The 22,510-nt window shown below is 36.6% G+C and overlaps 2 protein-coding genes across 2 annotated transcripts; one reads left to right on the plus strand and one right to left on the minus strand.

The window, feature by feature from the left end:
- Window positions 1-280: 280 nt before the first annotated feature.
- LOC107782079 (uncharacterized) lies at window positions 281-12,610 on the minus strand. The gene is made up of 13 exons (XM_075257107.1): window positions 12,069-12,610; window positions 11,054-11,203; window positions 10,096-10,266; window positions 7,611-7,754; window positions 7,401-7,506; window positions 7,042-7,190; window positions 6,829-6,954; window positions 6,366-6,509; window positions 6,051-6,138; window positions 4,643-5,016; window positions 3,154-3,474; window positions 1,967-2,185; window positions 281-632 (listed from the first exon to the last, which is right to left on the minus strand). Exons 1-13 carry the CDS (start codon window positions 12,303-12,305, stop codon window positions 489-491), a joined length of 2,373 nt encoding a protein of 790 aa, XP_075113208.1. The 5' UTR covers window positions 12,306-12,610; the 3' UTR covers window positions 281-488.
- Window positions 12,611-13,633: 1,023 nt separating this feature from the next.
- Window positions 13,634-21,906, plus strand: LOC107782077 (uncharacterized). The gene is made up of 8 exons (XM_016602906.2): window positions 13,634-13,844; window positions 18,961-19,041; window positions 19,127-19,215; window positions 19,305-19,379; window positions 19,500-19,594; window positions 19,891-19,986; window positions 20,225-20,377; window positions 21,507-21,906. The coding sequence occupies exons 1-8, from the start codon at window positions 13,719-13,721 to the stop codon at window positions 21,614-21,616; spliced, it is 825 nt and encodes a 274-aa protein (XP_016458392.1). The 5' UTR covers window positions 13,634-13,718; the 3' UTR covers window positions 21,617-21,906.
- Window positions 21,907-22,510: the final 604 nt, after the last annotated feature.

Here is a 22,510-nt window from a genome sequence, read left to right on the forward strand (position 1 = left end):
TGCTCTGGAATTGAAATTAGGTGCATGTCCTCCGCAGTTTCTATAGGATCCACTCCAGTTTTACTAGAAAAACGTATATATTCTTTACCAATTTGTGGAACCTAGCGGGTTAATATAAAGGTTCAGACTCGTAGTAGGTGATGAGAATTATAATGTAGCCAAACCCATAGGCATACCACAGAATACGAATCCTAAAAGGAGTGCAAATTTGTATTACAATTGCCTACTTTGCCACATTTATAATTCAATAACTTACGTTATATGGACCAGAGAAATCACATAGGGGAATTGCTGTTAGTATCATATTCTTTCAATGTATTATACTTTACATCTGTTCTGATATATTACAGAAACTATACTAGTCAGTATGATCGGTAAACCCACAAGGGTACAATAAATACATTTTTGCTATTTCTACATACTCTCAAGTTTGTGACTCATGTATGCACAATTCAGGAAGTGGAAACTGTAAAGTTAGAGTATCAGAATTACAAAAGAGCATCTCGTATCAAGCGTGCCATTACACGAGAAGAAAGTCTACTAAGAATCTCGGGAAGAACCTTAGCCGAGAAGCCTGGAAGAACTGGGAGAATCTCCTGGATCACTCTAGGAACAGTTGCTCCCTCCAAACCCTGAGAAAGAAATATAGTTATGATTAGAGGTGGCAAAATGGTTAAAAGAAAATAGTTATCCACCCATATTATCCATTAAGAAATGGGTTGGATAATGAACTTTTTAAAAACGGGTCGAATATGGATAAGACCCATATTATCCACTTAGAAAATGGATAACCAATGGATAACTAATGTGTTTAGCTTTTACATTTGTAAAGCCTCAAATTGGGGGTTCCTCAAGTTTGGGAGACTAGGAATTCTCCCATAAGTGATCATATTCAAGAAGCCATGGATAATATGGATATCCATATTATCCGACGGATACCCATTTTTATCCCTCTAAAATACGGGTCGGGTCAAATAATTTATCCCTTTTTGAATTACCCGTTTTCGACCCGCTCATATCCGACCCGACCCGTATGTTTGCCACCCCTAGTTATGATGCTTTTACAGTAGATAACCTATATTAAATAGCAGCACTTTAGTTAACTTGAGCTATTTTTGTCCAAGATCCGGTACACCTTACATATTCAACCGATGTTGCTTGGATCCTTGGCGCCGCACCCATGTCAGATCCCCCAAAAAGGCATTACTTTTGGAGAATCCAACACACATCCGGCGGTATTTTTTGAGAACCCGAGCAACATAGTATATACAACATCAACAAAACGAAGTTACTTTGAATCTAAGTTCCCCATGAGTTCGAATTCAGATATACTGTAATATCACTAATTAGCGTTTTAGATCAGTAAGACTTAAAATATTGTTTTAACTTCTCATGCATATATAATCCATTTTCCATGGCCAGTGTACTCTGGTATATATTTTGTCTTTTTCTTTAACCTGCTTGTGAAATGTTATGATAGCCCAAGCTAGTTATGGTTTTTAAACCAATAAATTATCAATGAAAAGTTGACTCTAGCACACTCAGAGGAGCTAAGATTTCAGGAGACACATCTAAAACATTTATGGGAGTAGGAAATCTCAGAAATTTCTGTCAGCACATGATTTTAAACATCGGCTTTGATGAGTCTGAAGCAAGAATCCTAGTCTTCGGGGATAATGTCTCTCGCACAATATCACTATACACTACCACCCACAACGGCCACAACCACAAACAAAGAATTCTTTTCCATGTAGATACCAAGGTTACCAATTATCAATTCATAATGAAACAGGACCTTGGTAACATGATTTAATGCTTAACTAACCCAACTTGTGCAGAGCAATAGCAATTTGTCTGCCCACAGAGGTAAAAACATCGGAGCAAACCTCTTTTCTTGTGTTGTGTGCTGAGAGAATTACTTAATTCTTCCTAGGAGATAACTTGTCATAGAATAAAATTGAAATACCTGGTTTGATGCAGTCCCAGCAGTTAAGAATTGAACAACTTTTTGAACATTGTTTAATATGACTCTGTCCTCCTCAGTTACTGATGGTACAAGTGCAGCAGGTTTAATAGGTACGAAAGCAGGAACCATACTGAATACTGGAATTGCATTTTGAATTCCAAGGAATGCCATTATTTGCACCATCTGCTCCCTTGTTAATGCATCGATACCCTTCACTATCTGCTTGCATGAGAAGAAAATTATGTTGTTGAAATCCCAGACAAATATGGTCCCACTAAATATTATCATATAAGAACAGATGGGACTTTTGACAGCACTTTCTTATGATCTTCTGATAACCGAGACCGGGATTTCTAATATTGGTTCCGTATTATGCATGAGAGAGAAAATGGAATCAGCTACTACACAGAAAGCATACTGAGGAATATATTTAGGTAATGGTTCAGACATACAGGACAAGAAAGCAAGTGCATCTACTAGACATTACAGCAAAGCAAGTGGTCAATTGAAGTACATTTGCAAAGCAGATGCTACTCATATCACTACACTCAAATCAAATTAAAACTTCCAAAGTCACAAATGACTATCTTACTTTTCTGTCCTAAAGGTGTATTCACTTTCCTGAAAGGGAAAAGTTTCCAATATACCGTTCAATAACTTTTCGGAATCCTAGTAAAAGAAAATGTCAATTGGACTCACTTCTATGCAGAACAGGGTTAAATTCCTAAAGTAAATTTTAAGCACCCAAGGGTGTGGCCTAGTGAATGAAGTGGGTTGAGAACCATGAGGTCTCAGTTCAAATCCTAGCAGAGGAAAAACGCTAGGTGATTTCTTCCCGTCTAGCAAGGATTGGTGGACGAAATTATCGGGTAACTGAGTCGGTGCGAGATAGCAGGTATCTCGTAAAATTAGTCGAGGTGCGCGCAAGCCGCAAACTAACCCCGAACGCCACGGTTATAAAAAAAAAGATCCTAAGTAAATTTTATCTCCAGTTTTGAATCTGCCATTAATCAAAAACTACAACAAAACTTTGACTATTGCCCTAAAATCATGCGTAGTCAAACTACTACACTAAAAATGGGTCAGGAGCATGAATGTCTGATTAGAATATGAATTAAGTATGCGACTAGAAAGAACATCATCTGTCAAGGAGACAATAGTGACTGTTCTCAAATCTGTGCACATACCTCATCCAAAAGGAATTCACGGAAAAAATTTCCTTTATCAGAGAGCAGAAATGCTAATGCAGCTCTGGTTTGAACTCGCTGATCTGCCTGATAAGCACTTGAAGGAAAAGGAATAATGCTATTTGTTTGACTTTGCAGAATGCCAAGCTCTGCCATTCTCCCATTCAAACTCTCCCCACCTCCGCTCTTAGCTGCAGTTATGAAATTCTCAAATGCTTGCATGACATCTATGAATCTTTCAGCATCAAACACACCAGATTTCCCATATATTGTGTACCGTAAAGCATTCCGTAACCGTGGAGATTCATCCGTTAGCAGTCTCTGCAGAAAAGGAAATGCACATAGTATAAACAATGAGAATACAAATTATCTAAAAGTGATACCTGAAGGAAGGAACTAAATTTTGCAGAGCTAAATCATTGAATAAATCTCCTCCAAAGTTTAATCTTCCAGATGAGTTATAGGAGTGTCATTTATCACAAGCGGTGTAGTAGACAAAGGTCCATGCTACTACCTTCGTATAATAGTTTGTCATTTTAATGAATGACAGGGACACAAATTCATCTTGTTGGACGGGAACATGGAACTGACGAACAGGTTCAAATAGATTCACTAACTCCAACAATTTCATGGACTCACATGACAACAAATGGACTGAAAACTTCAACATTACTATTAATATTAATAAAGCATACCATAATATTTGGGGCACTAAAAGGAAACTATCTATTGAACATCTCAATCTCACAGTAAAATTCAGGAGTCGAAGAGTCTGTTTCAGCAAAGGTCCTCTATCATAAAGTGATTCATATGTTATACGTTTCTGCTGTCTACCTACAAAAGTTAATTTGTCACAAGATAGTGACCCCTCCATCTCAAATTGAATATCCCACCATTGATCGGCATGAGTGTCAAGAAGAGCTAAAAATGTATATTATTCTAGTGTTAAAAGGCACAATATGTGGTGTTTGGGAGTGATTTTCTAGCTTGTAAAGAACAGAAAGGGAAAAGAGTCATGAAAAACAAAAAATATGGGTCCCATGTAAAATCTTTATCTCATAGAATAATAATGGCTTAAGGTTTCTTCCATTGAAAATGACCAATTCATAAGATGGACAAAAGAGGAAGATGCAGAACACATATAGGACCAAAGGAGTAACATATTGGGAAGTACTTCCTGCTTATATTAGTACCAGACTTAAATGAGCTCTACAACCCAAATTTAAACTATTTTGAGTAAAGCAGGAATTGTATAAGCAGGATAAAGACATTATCAATGGTGTTCGACAGCCTCCCATGTAAGACCCAAATGCATAACCAAATTTAGTCTTCAAGATTAGTATGTTGCAATTGTGAAACAATGCTATCAGCTAACATTGCAATACGCTTGCAAAGATGGCAATCGTTGTTTCAAGCAATTATAGCAATCTGAATCCATGTAAATGAAACAATATGAGGATAAATGAACAATGGCACAGTATGCGTGTACCTGTGCTATATATGGATAAGCTTCATCCACAATAGCAAAATCAGAGTTTCCCACCAACGCAATGCCCTCCAGCACGCCTATTGCTCGAATTATTAAAGCAAAATAGGGTGGTATTCTAAATGGATAATCAAATGTTATTTGTGCCAAATCTGCTGCCAGCTCTTGAAAGTTGAGATTTTTTGCTCCCCCACCTTCAAGTGCCTGATCAAAAACTTTGGCAAGCACAGGCAAAATGGGTTGCAAATTGACCCCTTCGGAAATGAAACCTAACTTCACAAAATCCTTGACTATGGCACCATAATCTCGATGAATAAGGTGAGCTATGGCTTCGATCATACCATATTTCTGATCATCTGTTAATTTTGTAACCAAACCTGCCAAAGCAAAATAACACTTATGTCAACCTACAGCAATCAAAGAATAATAAACTGATCAATAACAAAGGAAGTAAGCACCTTAGGCTGTTCTGCTCCCCTATCCCTTCCCCTACCCACCACCCACCACCCTTCTCAAAAGAAGAGAGAATCACACACAAAAAAAAAAAATGCAAGGTAGATATTCAACAGTTGAAAAACATGAAACTTCTGGAGAAATAAAGAAACTAATTGTTGCACAGGTGGTAGACGTTTAAGGTCGATATAGATACAATAGCTTCACTCATCAGTTACCAGCAGTGTATTAAAGGAATTGCAGACATAATGTGCACTAGCAGAGAATGAAACTAATATCCAACCTTGTAGAATAATTATTAATTTGCAAGTCATGATAAGAAGAATCAACAATAAACTACTGCTCAGGAAATTCCCAGATGAACGTCAACTTCCATGTCCTGTAAATCCAGGTTAAGATCTTCCATGCAAGAGAAAAACTGGGTTACGCCTAACCAAAAAGGTTATACACTAAGCAAGATATTTGCCTACAAAAATGGTATACTGATCAAGGCAGGTGAAGTATCATGTGGTACTATGCACATGAGCGTGGACCCTCAACCTATTAACTCGAGTACTCAGCAATTGGACATTCTCTATGACTCTTCCATTACAGCATCCCAATGAACAGCAACTTAAAGTGCCACGAAGCCTTTTTTTCTTGTTCTCTGAAACGGTAATAATTAAGTGCCATGAAGCACTAAAGAGCCAATGACATTGAAATGCTTTCATGTCGTTCTTGTTAAATGGGATCTCACAACTGTAGCTCATACAGACACAGATGGATTAACAGCTGGAGAAGTTCAGAATCTAGAGCAATGTACGACCGTGTAACAAGTTGCAAAGGCCAAATCAAATTGAGTTCCAAGGAAACTGAAGGTAGTTTGTCAATAGAGTTCTTCATCAAAAAAAAAATAAAAAAATTCATGAACTACTCTATAAAATATAGGGGAAAGAGGATGCCAGATGAACCTTCTTACCAAAGTCAAGTATAGCTAGCTTTCCATCTGGCGTACGTATTAAGTTCCCTGGATGTGGATCCGCATGGAAGAAACCAGTGTCAAGCAACTGGATGCCAAAAGGACAAAATATAAGATGGAGAACAAATTATAATTGTCAAGAGGGATATCTGTAGAAAAAGTACTAAATAGCTCAATCTGGAGAAAAAGAGGATAAGGCAGTAAAAACCAGCAAAATCAAGGAAACAAGATCTAAATGTTTTTTCAGGATATGAAACTCAAAAGTTTAGTTAGATATGTTAAAATAAAAATTGTTCAAGAGTTTAAGCATTGCACCTGCTTAAGGTAGCATATGACTCCAACATTTACCAAATCACCTACATCACTTGCTGTGCTTTGTGATAGCTTCTCTCCATCAACCCATCCTGTTGTGAGAACCTTCCTTGAAGTATATTTGCTATATGTCTTAGGGACAACAACCTGTAAAAAGGTTTCCAATACAGGTCACAACATTGTTAGAGACAGCAAGCATCATAATTTCCTTTTAAAGAAATCTGTACTTTCAATTCGTTAAAGATATATAGACATATATGTACCCTTCTGCGAGTAAGTTCACAGACTTCTCTTTATCAAAGGTAATAAATTGCACATTGCTGGTTAGAGACAAAGTTCCTGTTTCTTATTCCCTGGAGAGATTGGAGGGTTATCCTCCTCTCTTTCTCACTTAATTTATTTTCTAATATTTTCTGGTGCTTATTTGTTTGGGGCACTGTGGGGTTGACATCAGAATTGCAGATACCTGAGGAAGGTCTTTTTTCATCATCTCAGCGAAAAGTGTTCCATTTTCCCCCTCATTCACATAATCAAGTTCTTCGAAGAAGCGGGCAGCCCATTCGTCCACCAATCCAACCACATCAATGGAAATCTTAAAAGCAGAAGCAACAAGCATTATTTCTTCCAGACCAACAAAGATAACAAAATAATGGAGAAATAGTAAATGAATAATCAATACCTGGGGAAACTTGCGAAGAACTAACCCCAAGTTCCGTATGATGAATAAATCAACTGTCACTGTCTCAAGGACAAAAGGTCTCTGTACTTTAACAGCAACCAAGTCTCCATTCTCTTTCAGCCGACCCTTATACACCTGTCCAAGGGATGCTGCCAATGCCATAATGAAGCAAAAGAGAAAAGATTCTTAATAAACTAGCGACTTAACATTTTAAAGAAGAAAAAAGTACAAGAAGAAGCTCTCACATTTAAGTTAACCCAACAAGAAGAGGATGATTGAGGAAATACATAGTGAAAATGAAGAAACAATTCAAAGAGCATTATCCAAAAAGAGAGTTTAGAGATGATAACAAAGATTACCAGCAGCAATTGGGGATGGAGAAAGCTCAGAATAAATGTTGTTCCACGGCTCTCCCAATTCCTCCTCAATAAGGGCCATAGCTACATCATCTGGAAATGATGGAACCTGAAGTAACCATGAAAACCTAAAGGTTCAGAAGGTGACAGTAAAGCTTGTTTTCAATTACACTATTTTGTCATTCGACAGTAAAGAAATATGTCAAATCTGACCTTATCACAAAGCTTCTGCAGCTCAGTCATCGCAACAGGTGATAGTATATCTGGCCGAATACTTAATGCTTGCCCTAGCTTTATGTATGCTGGACCCAGCGATGTTACAATCTCCCTCAACTCAATTGCTCGAGCAATCTCATTCTAATGATTGGGAAAAAAGCCATAGTCATGGGATGAGGAAAACAATTTAAAAAAATGTGGTACCATTTTAAATGAATGCATCAGAGCTCTATTTCAATGTTCACCAAACAACTGTTCCAACTCATTGAACTCTCTTTGATGACATAAAGAAGATTACCTATTTCCTAATGGAATTTCATAATGTTAACTAGTTCTACTAAAAAGTTACAGGGTCCCATCACATCCTGGTTCCTGGTTTTCTTTTATTTCCTACATTAATAGAGGGGCAATGACTCGAGCGGACCAAGCAAATTCGTTAATGTCACTGGTCTATTCCGCTTTTAGGAAATAGGAAGGCTCAAACCAAAATAATTACTGCTTAGCGACCATTTAAAAAAGAACGAATTTGAGCATTATTGGTGTTAGGACTCTATCAATTAGGGGTCGTTTGGTAGGGTGCATAAGAATAATGCTGAATATGGTGTATTAGTAATGCTGGTATTAGTTATGCTGACATATTTCTTATCTATTGTTTGGTTTGATGTATTAAAGCATTACACAATTTCTAAAAGAATTGTTTGTTTACAAAAATGCCCTCAAAACCAGTCCATCACTCTAACTTTTTAAAAGAAACATATGTTGAGAAATGTTTTTATATGAAAAAGTTTAAAAAAAATTATTTGATTTGTCTACCTATATTGTAATATAGAACTAAATATTTATTTATAAAAAAGAAAATATGCTAAGTATTTATTTATTTACTAGGGAATAATTTTATTTTTCACAATTTGGATTATTTAAACTTGCATTAATATGATAACAAGCATATTTTAATAAAGCATAAATTTTGAAGGACAATTTTGTCTTTAACTAAGCTAATGCATGCATTAAAATCCATTGCATTGCTAATACCATGGTTTTCTATGCATTAGTTATGCATAGGATAACACCAAATAGAATGTATAACTAATGCTTGCATAACTAATGCATAGGTTCAAAATATCTACCAAACAAGGTATTATTAATACACAAAGCTAATGCATGCATTATTTTATCTAATGCATCCTACCAAACGACCCCTTAGTGTGTTACACCATGTTCCCGCCTTGTGACATGTAAAATTCTGAATTACAATTTAACACTTTAACCTAAAAATTCATTTTGATTTTCATTTCTTTGCCACGATCACATTTCTCAGTATCAACATATCCTTGTTCTTGTTAGGTCCCGTAGAGAACATTTACCTTCAATTACCAAATGAAGCTATGTAGAGAGGAGATTTAAAAAGAACACAAAAGAAGCTTAAAATGTTTGAATTTGAATGAAGAAATGACATCAGTAAAAGGTCGAAATATTAGCTCCTTGTCAATCATCCAATCAAGACTACTACAAAAATGGAAGAGTGTCAGACTTCTATTCAAGCACTGGCTGGCAGCTAATCTTCAGGAGGGGCCTCAATGACTGGGAAGTTGATGAATTTTCTCAATTGATGCAATTATTGGATAATGTAAGATTGGAGGAAAACAGGAGAGACTCATTAATCTGGGCATCAAGTAATGATGGTATTTTCACAGTCAACAGTTGTTATAGCTTGTTACAAAAACAACAAGGGCTTTATCAATCAAATTGGCCATGAAAAGCAATATGGAAGTCAAAAGCACCTATTAAAGTAGCCTGTTTTGGCTGGATTACAGCAAAGGAAGCTTTTCTAACTCAGGAGAACTTGAAGAAGAGGGGTTTTGTTCTATGTAACAGGTGTTACATGTGTGAAGAAGAGGCAGAAACAGTCAATCATCTACTCATCCATTGCAGAGTGGCAAAACAGTGCTGGGAGCTCTTCCTAAATATATATGATGTCAAGTGGGCAATGCCTTCCAGTGTAAAGAGTTTGTTGGAGACATGGCAACAACAAAAAGTGGCAAAAAGTCAACAGATAATATGGAGAACAATTCCTCTATGTGTGTTCTGGACAATGTGGTTGGAAAGAAACAGGATTTGCTTTGAAGGGGAAAGGCAGCATGTATCCAGGATTAAAAACAGATGCTTATTAAAGTTGTATTTCTGGTGTAAAAGACATGTAATGGAAAATATGGATTTTCTAGAGGAGCTAGGAGGAATGTAGTTGCTTTGCTGTATTAGTTTGGATGTTTGTAATTTTGTACCATCTTGGTACCTTTTAATAAAATCTTACCTTATAAAAAAAAATCCATCTTTCAGAAGCATAGTGAACCACACAGCACCCACAGGTATAGGATTTCAAAAATTATACCGTTACGAACAAATTAAACTACATGCTCGTATGTATCTCTACATGCAATTCACTAACTCCAGGAAAAATGGATAAGCACCTAGTGCAACTTACCTCTTTAACCTTCTTATTTATCACGTCCCAGGCAAGACGCGAAAGAAAACCTCCAGCAACAGATGTTAGCTGGACTATACGGGTAGCAACAGCACGTGGCCGTTTACCCCAATATGCAGAAATGCTCTTAGGATCATAAACCAAGGGCAAGAACTCACTGCTCTCATCAACCTGAAGAATTTAAAGATAAGAAACATATTACAATACATGTTGTTTTGCCAAATGACATCTTTTCCAAGCCAAAAGAGAAAGAACTTTAGATAAAAGGGAAATATCCATTAATATTTTTCCAAGCCAAAAGCTAAAAATCTTGAGATACAAGGAAAATATCCGTTCATATTGAAGATCCAACTCCTTGAGGCAGCTTTAATGATTCAATCAACTTGGACTACAATAACCATATTAGTATAAATTTAACTGTAATAGTCTTCACATTTGTGGAACCATAAATGACTGCAAAGCACCTTCTTTTGTATATAATTACATGAAATTCAGAACATAGTTGTTTCCAAGAGAACTAGAGATTAGGTACTATATGAAACCACACTAGAAAAAATCTTGATTCCAGAGACCATCAAAAACTAGTGCTTTTTTCCTCTGTAGGGATAGTCATCAAACTCCATTGCTTCTATAATATTTCAATCGACTATTTGATGGCAGGGAGAATCAACACCTTATGAATGTTCATCAATTGCACTAAATAGCTAGTTTCCCCTAGGCACAATGACTTGACTAAGGTCAAATATCCTACACTAATGAACCTGCCCACAAAAATTCATGAATGATCAGTTTCCTTTGATCTCTCAAAAGACACATCCACATCTACAAATTATTAATACAGAGACTTCATGTCATCTTCTCATCACAATAAGAATGTGAAATTATCATCACCCAAGACCCTTCACAAGCATGAAAGTTCGAATAAATATACTTTGATAAGGAAGTCAAATAAACGGACCTCCACTAGACGAAGCTCAATGTTATCATCAGCAAACAAGGAATCTTTCAGGTTTTGACCTCGAAGCCCCCTCATGAGTATGGCTAAGTCCTCATTTTCTTCCATTTGTGCTCTCACTCTTTTGATCTCTTGTGATACATCCTGCATTCTCTGCAAACCCACAAATATAAAAGTTCAATCAGCTATCAGCCAAATATCAGTATACTACTCACACCTACAATTCCATCTGAATAAACCATGTAATATTTTCTTTCTTATTACTTTCCAAAAAATACTATATGACTCAATAAACTTCCATCTAATCAACTTTTTTCTTGTAGATATCAGTGGAAAGGAAAAACTTTTTTTTTTTGGCCAGAAAGAAAATCTTCTTATTGCTGAATTAGTTAATTATTTTTCCATGTAAGAATACTAAGTTGAGTTTATTACCTTTCTTAATCCAAGTGTCAAATGTGAAATTTTGTCAAATTAAATAAACAGCGGGAGTACTGATAAAAAAATAATAACAACAAGAATTAACAAATAAATAATAAACATACACTAGTGAAAGTGGAGTAATCTGCAGCTTATTTTATTTCTCTAATTTTAAATTATTCTACCACTTCCTGAGCAGCCAAACAAAAATTAAGTCGGCAATCAGTCAAACATCAGTATATAACTCACTCCAATAAACCTATTTCAATAAACCATGCTTGCATGCTTTCTTATTACTTTCCAGAAAGAAACTATATAGAACTCAGTGAAGTTTAAACTTTATAAATAAAAGAAGCATTTTTAACAATCTTTTGGGTTGATATCAGCTTTAAAATATCTTCTTCACACTGAATTAGTTAATTTATTTCCATAGTAGAAAAAGAAGTTGGCTTCATTTCACAAAATTGAAGGTACATTTATTAATTTAAAGGACAAATGTGGAAATTTGTTTAATTAAATAAATAGGAGTAATGAATATTCTTTATATCGTCAGTGTCTAAACTTTAACTCATAAATTAAAAATTGAATTTGCATAACCTACTGTAGAAGTAGAAGCACCATTGACTGGCCTAGGAACGCCGTTGACCGGCTTAGAAGTCGTCTTTGACTCCGACGGCTTAGGTTCCGTCGCAATTGCCCGAACGGCGCCGTTTTTTCGCCGAATCCTCAACTTCTTCGATGACGATGATGATGAAGAAGAATAGAGACCACGAGAAGGCAGTGAAGAGCGACGCAGAGGATCAATTCTGCCGTAGACCAGCTGTGAAGCTGCGTCCATTATAGCAGAATCAAAGCTTCAAAAAATTATACAAAATGTATATAAATATACAAATGTATATGTATGTATAGATTTTTTTGTGTGAAGCTTGAATGCACAGAATTTATCAAATTTTATTTCACTGTAAGAGTGAAGAGGGAGATTGTGGGGGAGTAATATGGTAGTTGAAAAGGCAGACGTGGAAGAATGTGGAACAAGGAAAATTTGTTTGGAATTGAGGGACTATAGTGCAATTTTATTTGGCGGGATCTATGTACTATTCTCCGCCGTTCGTTTTTTTGGAGGATTTGCTTTTTTGGTCCTTTCTTTGCATTTTTGTTGATTTTTTAGTTCTCTATTTTTTTATGCCACATTATTTCATGTGGACAACAATTTACCCCTTTAAATAGTTTTTTAATTTTTTTTTGTCTTGCCTAAATTATGGTGAGAAGTTTGATATTTTGTTGAATATTTGCTTCAAATTTTGGCCAAGAGTGTCACCTAAAAAAGTGAGATGTAACTTCAACAATGTAACCCTTTTTTCCTATCGTCTTATCACATCAACAACAAATCTCTACAACAATAAATAAAATCAAATAAAAATAATTAAACTATTCAGTACCATTCACTTATTCTAAATCCAACATGATGCAAGTACATATGACTCGTCACTATAGGGGCCTATCATAAATATTTTTCTCATTTCTTATTCTTCTTTTAATTTCATTCATGCATAGTTACTATTTCACATTTTATTTACCTCCGCTATTCATCTATCACCTTTAACTACTTTGTGATTATTATTTTTATTCGTGGATTCAAGCTATATTATCATTTCAAAGTAGATTTAAATTATTCAAAATAGTGAAAAAATTAATTTTGGCTGTATTTTTTGTGGTATAAGTATTCGAGACTACTAGACGACGAAAATAAAAAAATTTACTTACTATTGTTCTTTAAAATATTGCATAAATCTTTATGAGCAAAGTTACCAACTAAATGCAACATAGTCTTAATACTATTATCATAAGAAAATATCAATTAAAAACACATACAAATTTTATTAAATAGGTTAATGCCTCTTATTAAGATACTCTCACGTATTTTTTAAGCTAAGCCAAGCCGCTGAAATGAAAACAAAATTAAAGTTTCTAAACACGTCAAGTTACATCCAATCACACCAAAGTACAAGCTTTTAAGAACATGGCACAAACTTTTTCTGCATGCATTTATCTAGCCAAACAATAATGACTCTGTCAATGCACCAATCCTCCTAAATAATACAGTAATAGTAATAATAATAATAATAATATATTTTAAAAAAAGAGAACTCTTATATTTCTCATGCTCTCCTTTTTTTTTATCCTTCTTTTACCTAAGGTTTGGCCCTAAGGAAAGAAAGCTCCAGAGAGAGATTTGCTGTGGTGAGGGAAAATGGATAGGTACCAGAAGGTGGAGAAGGCAAGAAGGGTAGAGGAACCGATAAAGGAAAATGAGATCAGAGTCACTGCTCAAGGTCTTATTCGTAATTACATTAGCTATGCCACCACTCTTCTTCAGGTACTTCTTTTTTTGCTTAATTTCTTCCATTTGTTGCTTGTTTTGAGTGTATTTTCATGTGGGATTTTGTAAAGATTACAACTTTATGATGTTTTCTTTTTGCTATGTTTGCGTGATTGAATATGAGTGTATTTTCATGTGGGGTTTTGTAAAGATTTCAACTTTATGATGTTTTGTTTCTGCTATGTTTGTGTAATTGAATTTGAGCTTAGTTTCATCTGGGGTTTAGTAAAGATTTTAACTTTATGATGTTTTCTTTCAGATTTTGTGGCTTTTGGAGTGTTGAAGTATTTTCAACATTTGAGTTTGTAGTATTTTTCCTATCTTGTAAAGTTTCTATTTTATTACTTTTTTTTCCTTTTTTGCTTAATTGTTTTTCCATTTGTAGCTTGTTTTGAGTGTGTTTTCTTCTGGGATAAAGATTTCAACTATATGATGTTTTTGGTTCAGTTTTTGTGGCTGTTGACATATTTTCAAATTTGAGTTTGTAGTATTTTCTATATCTTGTAAAGTTTCTATTGTTTTTGGTCCCTTTTCTTTGTCCTTTTACAAGTGTGGTGAAGAAGATAAAAGAAACTTTTTTTCCCCCCTATATTTATGTTTAATTATTTGAGCCTAGTTTCATACCGAGATTAGGAAAAGTTTCAAATTGATGTTGGGTTTTAGTTTCTTCTTTTATTCTTGGTGGCATTTCAGTGTTGAGTTTGTTTTGATAATTAGGGAAGATCAGTCCCAAATGGTTAAAGATGGATTTTCTATTAGTTTGTAGTCGTTTCCAAGTCTCTGATAATTAGGGCGTAGGATTCCAACTCAATGTCTAGACTTGATAGATTTTTGATATTGCCCTCCTGGGATGAGCTGGTGCCCAATGTGCTGCAGATTCCATTACCTAGGCTGACTTCGGATCATTTGTCTATCTTGCTATATGGATGCAGAGGGAGGGGGGGCGTGCTCCTTTCCGATTTGAGAACATGTGGTTGAAAGTGCCAGGATTTGATGACAAAGTGAAAGAATGGTGGACAAGCTACGGGGTATCAAGGACACCTTCATTCCGTCTTTCAAAGAAGCTTAAATTGTTCAAGGGAGATATTATTAGGTGGAATAAGGAGATTTTTGGAAGGGTAGAGGTTAAAATGAGGGAGCTTATGCACGAATTGGGGGAGTTAGAGAGAGGGGAAGGGGCGAGGGAGCTAGATGAATCTGAGAAAGCGAGATTGGGGGAGGTTAAGAGGGAAATAGCCGAGTTAGCAATAGCTCAGGAGACTAGTTGGCGGCAAAAATCGAGGGCGCTCTAATTAAAGGAGGGGGATTCGAATACCAAGTTTTTCCACAGGGTTACGGTTGCAAACTGAAGGAGAAATTTCATAGAGTCCTTAGTTGTAGATGAAGTGAGGATTGCGGGAGAGGAGGACATAAAAGGGGCGATAGTGGGGTTTTCAACTGTGCAGTAGATGTCCATTATGTGAAGAGCATCCGGAAGAAGTTGGCCATCTCTTCTTGCATTGTAGGGTCACCAGGTAGCTGTGCAATATGTTTCTGGTAATTTTGGGCATGAGTTGGACCATGCCAAAATCAATTGTTGAGCTCTTGCAAGGTTGGAGCAGAGAGGGAATTAGTAAGAAATCTCTAAGAACTTAGAATACCATACCTCAAGCCATCTGGTGGATTGTCTGGCTTGAAATAAATAATAGAATTTTTGAAGGCACATCGAGCAATATTCACAGCCTTAAACGGAGATGTATTTTTTTTGTTAGCTTTTTGGTGCAATCTGGTAATTGAACATGATGTAGATGGAATGCTAGATACAATAGTGGGTTTGCACAACCTGTAATTATGCCTGATGCACTGGCTTAGTGCATAAATTTATAATATCTTTAATTAATTATCAAAAAAAAAAAGTATCAATGCTTCTTTTATTACTATTGTGCCTAAGAAAGAAGATGCATATTGTATTAGAGACTACAGGCCTATTAGTCTCGTGGGGAGCATTTACAAGATTATTTCTAAAGTGCTCTCCAATAGACTCAAGAAGGTTCTTGACGTGTCTGTTTCGTCATCCCAGAATGCGTTTGTGGAAGGTAAGCAGATCCTGGACGCTGCTTTGGTGGCAATTGAACTTGTAGACTCCAGGAAAAATAGAGAACCCGGCTTACTATGCAAGTTGGACCTTGAGAAGACTTTCGACCATGTCAATTGGGAGTTCCTGGATTTCATTATGATGCGGATGGGGTTTGGGGTAAGATGGAGGGGATGGATCAAGTTCTGCATTTCCTCAGTTAGATTCTCTGTCTTGGTTAATGGTAGCCCATGTGGTTTCTTTGGCAGCTCCAGGGTTCTCAGTCAAGGTGACCCCCTACCCCCACGCTATTCATTCTAGTGATGGATGCTCTGAGTAAAATGATGGATCGTGCGGCAGGCGAAGACTTCTTGAGAGGATTCTCAGCTCCGATCGGGGTGCTCAGTGCCCAAAGAGTCTCTCATTTGCTTTTTGCGGATGACACCCTTGTTTTTTATGATGCCGATATGGATCAGTTGACCTACCTGAAACAGGTCCTGCAGTGGTTTCAGATAGTATCAGGACTCAAAATCAACCTCGGCAAGTGTGAGATTTTCCCGGTGGGTGAGGTTGCTAATATTGGTGCTTTGTCTTATGTTCTCATATGTAAGGTGACTTCTCTTCCCACTACTTACCTAGGTTTTCATTGGGTGCTTCGCATAAGGATACTACGGTTTGGAATCCAACGATCGAAAGGGTTGAAAAAAGATTAGCAGGTTGGCAGAAACGATACTTGTCAAAAGACATTAAGGAAGTGCTTATTAGCACTTTATCGAGTATGCCCACCTATTACTTGTCCTTGTTGCAAGCTCCTGTGAACATAACAGAAAAGTTCACAAAAAAACTGGAGCGACTTCAAAGAATTTTCTTTGCAATGCGGCGGATGGAACTAGAAAGTTTCATCTAGTGAATTGGCAGACAGTCACTTTCCCATAGAAGTGGGGTGGACTTGGAATAAAAGATCTTAGGGTATTCAACAGAGCTTTGTTGGGGAAGTGGCCGTGGAGATTCGGGGTAGAAGAGCATGCTCTAAGGAGGGAGGTCATAGTAGATAAGTACGATTCCACGGGAGGGGGTTGGAGGACCAAGGCAATCACAACACCTTTTGGGTGTGGCATGTGGAGGAGCATCATGAAGAATTGGGAAGCCTTCAATGGCAACATCACTTACAGGGTGGGACATGGAAGGAGAATCAGCTTTTGGAATCATACGTGGTGTGGAGAGGATACTCTGAGGGTTTCTTTCCCCACGTCTTTAGAGTTTCAAATCAGAAGGAATTGATGGTCCAACAGATTCGCAAGGAGCATGAAGAGGGGGTAGTATGACACCTCTTATTTAGAAGGAACATGCAAGATTGGGAGATTGCGGAGCTCCAAGATTTGTTGGCACTGCTATATGGGCAAGACATGCCCTAACCATCTTGTGATTCGTGGAGATGGTTTGTTCACCGTAAAGTCCTTTTACCAGAGTATGTTGGTGAGAGAGGAGGCCATTTTTCCATACTCCTCGATCTGAATTCCTAAGGCTCCCATGAAGGTGTGCTTTTTTGCATGGCTAGCGGCGATGAGAGTGATCTTGACTGCTGAAAATCTGCGAAAGAGAGGAATTACACTTGTTTGTTGGTGCTAAATGTGTAAAAGCTCGGGGAAGAAGTTGATCAGCTTTTGGTCCTTTGGTTTGTGGAGGGCAATCCTGAATTTTTTTGGTGTTCAATGGGTGATGCAAGTAAAGGAAATGTTATATAGCTGAGCCGGTTTCCGTAGAAGAAGAAAACAAAAGGCGTGGAAGTTCACCCCGTTAGCTCTCATATGGATAGTTTGGGGGGAGAGAAATATGAGAGCTTTTGAGGGGATTGAGTCTTCTTTTTCACATCTTAAGAATAGTCTTTTATCTCTGATCGCTTTTTGGTGCACTCATATAGCCGCTGCTTGTATTGAAGATTGGACGTCTTTTGTAGAGAATTATGTTTTGATGTAAATTCTCTACTTTTTGGTATACTTCTTGTATACAGGAGTTTCTTCTCCCTTTTGATTAATGCAATTTACCTTATCAAAAAAAAATGGTGAAAGTTGAATTGAAGAGTCTAAAGTTGCATTCTAATTCATCTTACCTAAGTTTGTTAGTTCTGAATTTGGCATATGGAATTTCTAGGTTACAATATTTTAAATTTGAAGGACTAGACTTCTCTGGCTGTCTAACTTCAAATACAGTAGCTACCAAGATTCCAGTTAATAATAAAAATGGACTACTTTCTATAGGTCATTGAGCTCTAAAATGATGTATAAGAAGAATGTGCAGACTTGATACTTCTAAATGAATCGTAAAAACAATCATAACCAATTGGAATAGTCAAAATCACCACCAGATGTTGGGCCGGTTCCTATGTTTTACAACGAGTAACTGTGGGAAATACTATTGAAAGTTATTAGGCCTTGAGGCAGGTGATTTGGAATTCCACACTCTGATTTTCATCAAACAAGTTTTGTTTTTCCTTGTGGCTACGTGGTTTCTCAATTGCACGTCAGTGTATCTCTAATGCTACGTTTGGGCACGTGTTACATAAATTAACCTGAATAATCTTTTTCTGAGCCTGATCCCCTTGTGAACTTGTTTAGTCATGCAGATGCTGGTCAAGTAAATTAAATCTTGGCTTGTCAGGGTATTCTCCCTATCCAACGTAGGAGAGAAACTACTCATTATCAATATCTACTTGGAGGCTGCTAAAAATGGCATTCCTTCATTTATTTGCATTTGCATCAACTGTAATCTATGTGGCTATGTCTTTTTCTGAAAACGATATCAGTGAAGGGAAGGGAAAGCTCTAGCTAAACATGTATATTTTTTGTCTAACTTTTCAGTTGGTGACTTTATATTGCCTCCTTGTGCAATTTTCTTGTTATACATTGTTGCTTCAATGCACAAAGTTTCTTATTTTTCCTTTTCTTTTTCTCAAATTAAAATGCTGCTGAAAATTATTTGCCTTAACTCAATGTTATGGGTATGTATATGTTATTCTGCATTGCATGACATTCATAGATATATCTCTACTGTCATGTTCAGGACCAACGAACAAAGGAAATTGTTTTGAAGGCAATGGGACAAGCTATCAGTAAAACAGTTGCCATTGCAGAGATTATAAAGGTATTGTCAGCGGGATGCCATTTTAATTTGCTAAGTACAGGATTGACAGCTGATTTTATTTGCACGATTTGTATCTGTAAAACAGAAGAGAATTCCCGGGTTGTATCAAGATACATCTATAAGCTCAACTACCATAACTGATGCATATGAGCCCATTGAAGAGGGTTTACAACCGTAAGTTCATGTTATTCTTGTTTCTTGTTCCTTCTTATATGTGCTTCAGTTACAGAGAGTTGATTAATCTCTTATGTATGCTTGAGTAGCTTGGAGATGACTCGTCAGGTCTCCCTGATCACAATTACTTTGTCGACTGTAGAGTTGGATAAAAGCTCTCCCGGGTAAGCTTTACAAACATTATATCTTTGTTTTGGAGGGTTCCTCCCCTCCATTTTTCTGAGGAAAAGATTTTGAATACACTTTATATGTTCTCTAACTTGGGGTGAATGCTGCGTATCTAGCTACCAAGCCCCGTCTGATTTTGACCCATCAAAAGCAGACAACCAACAACTACAGCAAGCAAAACAAGTGTATGTTCCTTCAGATGGTAATCAAGGTAAACACCGTTAATGTATGAGTTGGATTACATATTACCCGTAATTTTGCTGCTTGTTTTCCTTTTTTCCCCCTTTTGATTGATTTGGAGAATTTTGAGATTTCACATGTGGATAATTGGCATTGCGTCATTCAGCAATTAGTTTTCCAAGCACAAATCCTGTCCTTAGCAATTGTGAAGTTTATCATTTATGTTTCATGATTGGATTGGAGCTATATTTCATCGTTACACTGCAACCAATATTTTGCAACTGTTTTAATGTGATTATTTTTTTTCTTACAAAACATGATATTCAGATTCATATGGTGTACGTGGTAGAGGTCGAGGTAGGGGCAGAGGCAGAGGGCGAGGAAAGGGACGCGGCTGGGGTGGTTATGGAAACTACTACCAAGGTATTGATTCGTATATGTTTTATACATAACTGATTTCATTTTTATGTTTTTTTTTAATTACATAGGGGCTAGGGAATGGGAAGGGGAAGGGGGATGATGATTCAAATCCACACCTTGTGTGGGGAGACTCATGTCGGTTCCACTAGGATATTAGCTTTGTCTATTCTGTATTTACTTTATCTTTGAGGTTAGATTTCTTCCTCTGGCCTGCATTCTAACTAATACATGCTATTAGCAGATGATGGCGGATATTATAATCCAGGTCGAGGTGGTGGATTTGCAGATAATGGTGGAAATTATAATCTAGGTCGAGGTGGTGGATTTGCAGATAATTGTGGATATTATAACCCAGGCCGAGGTGGCGGTAGAGGTAGAGGTTGGGGATACCGTGGTAAGTTCTAATTCAATGCTGCCATAATATCTCAATGCTTATATATCGAGACTAAGAAGATAATATAACCAGTGTTGTCAAAGGTTCGCTTAAAGCGCGCTTAAGCCTTAAAGCGAGACTTAATACACGTTGAGCGCTTCGCCTCGCTTTGGCGGCACTTCAGTGTCACATCAAGATTCTAAGACATACTTTTCCTTGCCAATGAGTGTAATCTTGAAAAGGCGACACTGAACAATTGATATTTCACTTTATCATAATTTTTTTGTCCATATATTTATTATTCATGCTTATAATTATTGGTCTTGGACTACATATACACATTTTTACTTTTTCTCCAGTTGCGCCTTTTTTCATTAAAGCCCAAGCTTTATTTGCGTTGTGCGCTTAAAGCCCCAATGGGCCTTGGAGCTTTTTTGCGCTTTTCGCCTTTGATAACACTGAATATAACCTGCATGATACATGGTACTAAAAGAAAAAATAGTTATAATAGAGTTCGAAGTTGTTTTACAAAGAAATCAAATTTGTCGCCTACATTGGGGCGGAGGAGAAATTTTGAAAATTTACCCGACACTTATCTCTAGGTTTTCTTGACTTCTTTTTCATGTTACAAAAAGTTTTTGTATAGATTTGGTAGATGACACAAGTAAAATGGCAGCCCGGTGCACTAAGCTTTCGCTATGTGCGGGGTACGGGGAAGGGCCGAACCACAAGGCTCTATTGTACGCAGCCTTACCCTGTATTTCTGCAAGAGGTTGTTTGACTTGTTTCCATGACTCGAACCCGTGACCTCCTGGTCACATGACAACAACTTTACCAGTTATGCCAGGGCTTCCTTTTATTTTGAACATTCTTTTGGATAAATGGCATCTTTAGTTTATAACTTGGCTGCTAATGCTAAAAGCTAAAAGCTAGTGAATTTTTCTCTTTCTAGTCGAGGCCAACACGAATAGTAATGGCTTTTTGTTTATTTTTTATCTCTGTTCTATCTTTTGTCAGCAGGTGTTTCTACTCCTAGTTGCAGAAACAACACATTACCTGTATTTCCAATTAAAAAGAGAATAAGTGAAGTACAACAAATGAAACTGTATGTCTTACATCTCTTTACTTTTGACGTTTTGGTTGTCAACAGGCACGGGATATGGAAGGGGCAGAGGTGGAGGCTGGGGTGGTGGCAGAGGTTATAGTCGTGGACGAGGCCGAATGGGTGGTCGGGGAAGGGGTGGTGGAAACCAAGACTAATCTGTTTGAGCTTAAACCTATAGCTTGATAGCAGAACCACTGGTGTAGTATGAAACTTTTTGGGTGAATTTTCATGCAGTTTTGTTGATGTTACTTGGCAAAGGTTTTGTTGTTTGGTGTTTTCTTTTGCTATAGCTGGAGAGCCATTTGTTGGCTCTTATATTCCCCATGATTCATTTTGTTCTTTTGGTGATGCCCTGTAATAAGTTCTCATTTTTCCAGTGTATATAGACTATTTACTTCACTTTCCTCTCATAATTAATACTACATTTAAATCTTTATGTTTAAAATGTCAATATTATCAAATTCGTTGATTTAGGCTAATAATTAGTCTCCTTCTCACTTCTAATATTCATCTAGAATAAAATGTAACGCAAAAATATAGATAAAAGAAATACTCTTTCCTTTAAATTGAATGCCTTATATTTAACATTGGCAAAATACTTTACCACCCTCCTAAACTTGACACGGATTATTAGTTACAGTCTTAAACTATTTGTGGTCTTAATTAACCCCCTCAACTTGGCCTTTTGAGAGCCATTACCTCATGGACATTGATGTGGCAAAGAGTGTGGGTGCATTCGCTTGCCATGTAGATTTTTCTGTATATGTGACATTTTTTTTGAAAACTAAAATATATTTTTACCTTTATAAGTATGTTACTTTTTTAGATAATTTTTTTCGAATACAATTTATAATAAAACTTGGATAGAACTACATTATTTAGGCTAAAAATTTTATTTGGCTAAAAATAATAAAGTTTTAGTTAATCTTTTTTTTTTGAATTTGACTTGATATTAAAGATTTATACAATTGAAATAAATAGTCAAGTCATCTAAAAAGTTATAAAAATACATAGTTTGAAATTAATTATTTTGGCTATAATTTTTTTTA

Source organism: Nicotiana tabacum, chromosome 7 (genome assembly GCF_000715075.1).
Source record: "Nicotiana tabacum cultivar K326 chromosome 7, ASM71507v2, whole genome shotgun sequence".
NCBI lineage: Eukaryota > Viridiplantae > Streptophyta > Magnoliopsida > Solanales > Solanaceae > Nicotiana > Nicotiana tabacum.

Bases quoted from the DNA above. Each gene is read 5' to 3' on its own strand.
- LOC107782079 (XM_075257107.1), bottom strand. From the start codon at position 12,305: ATGGACGCAGCTTCACAGCTGGTCTACGGCAGAATTGATCCTCTGCGT. The intron at 6,139-6,365 runs GTGCAATGCTTA...TTTGGCATCCAG, and splicing joins TCATATGCTACCTTAAGCAG to TTGCTTGACACTGGTTTCTT. The intron at 2,186-3,153 runs GTATGTGCACAG...TCATGCAAGCAG, and splicing joins GTGAATTCCTTTTGGATGAG to ATAGTGAAGGGTATCGATGC.
- LOC107782077 (XM_016602906.2), top strand. From the start codon at position 13,719: ATGGATAGGTACCAGAAGGTGGAGAAGGCAAGAAGGGTAGAGGAACCG. The intron at 13,845-18,960 runs GTACTTCTTTTT...TGTCATGTTCAG, and splicing joins ATGCCACCACTCTTCTTCAG to GACCAACGAACAAAGGAAAT. The intron at 19,987-20,224 runs GTATTGATTCGT...TGCTATTAGCAG, and splicing joins TTATGGAAACTACTACCAAG to ATGATGGCGGATATTATAAT.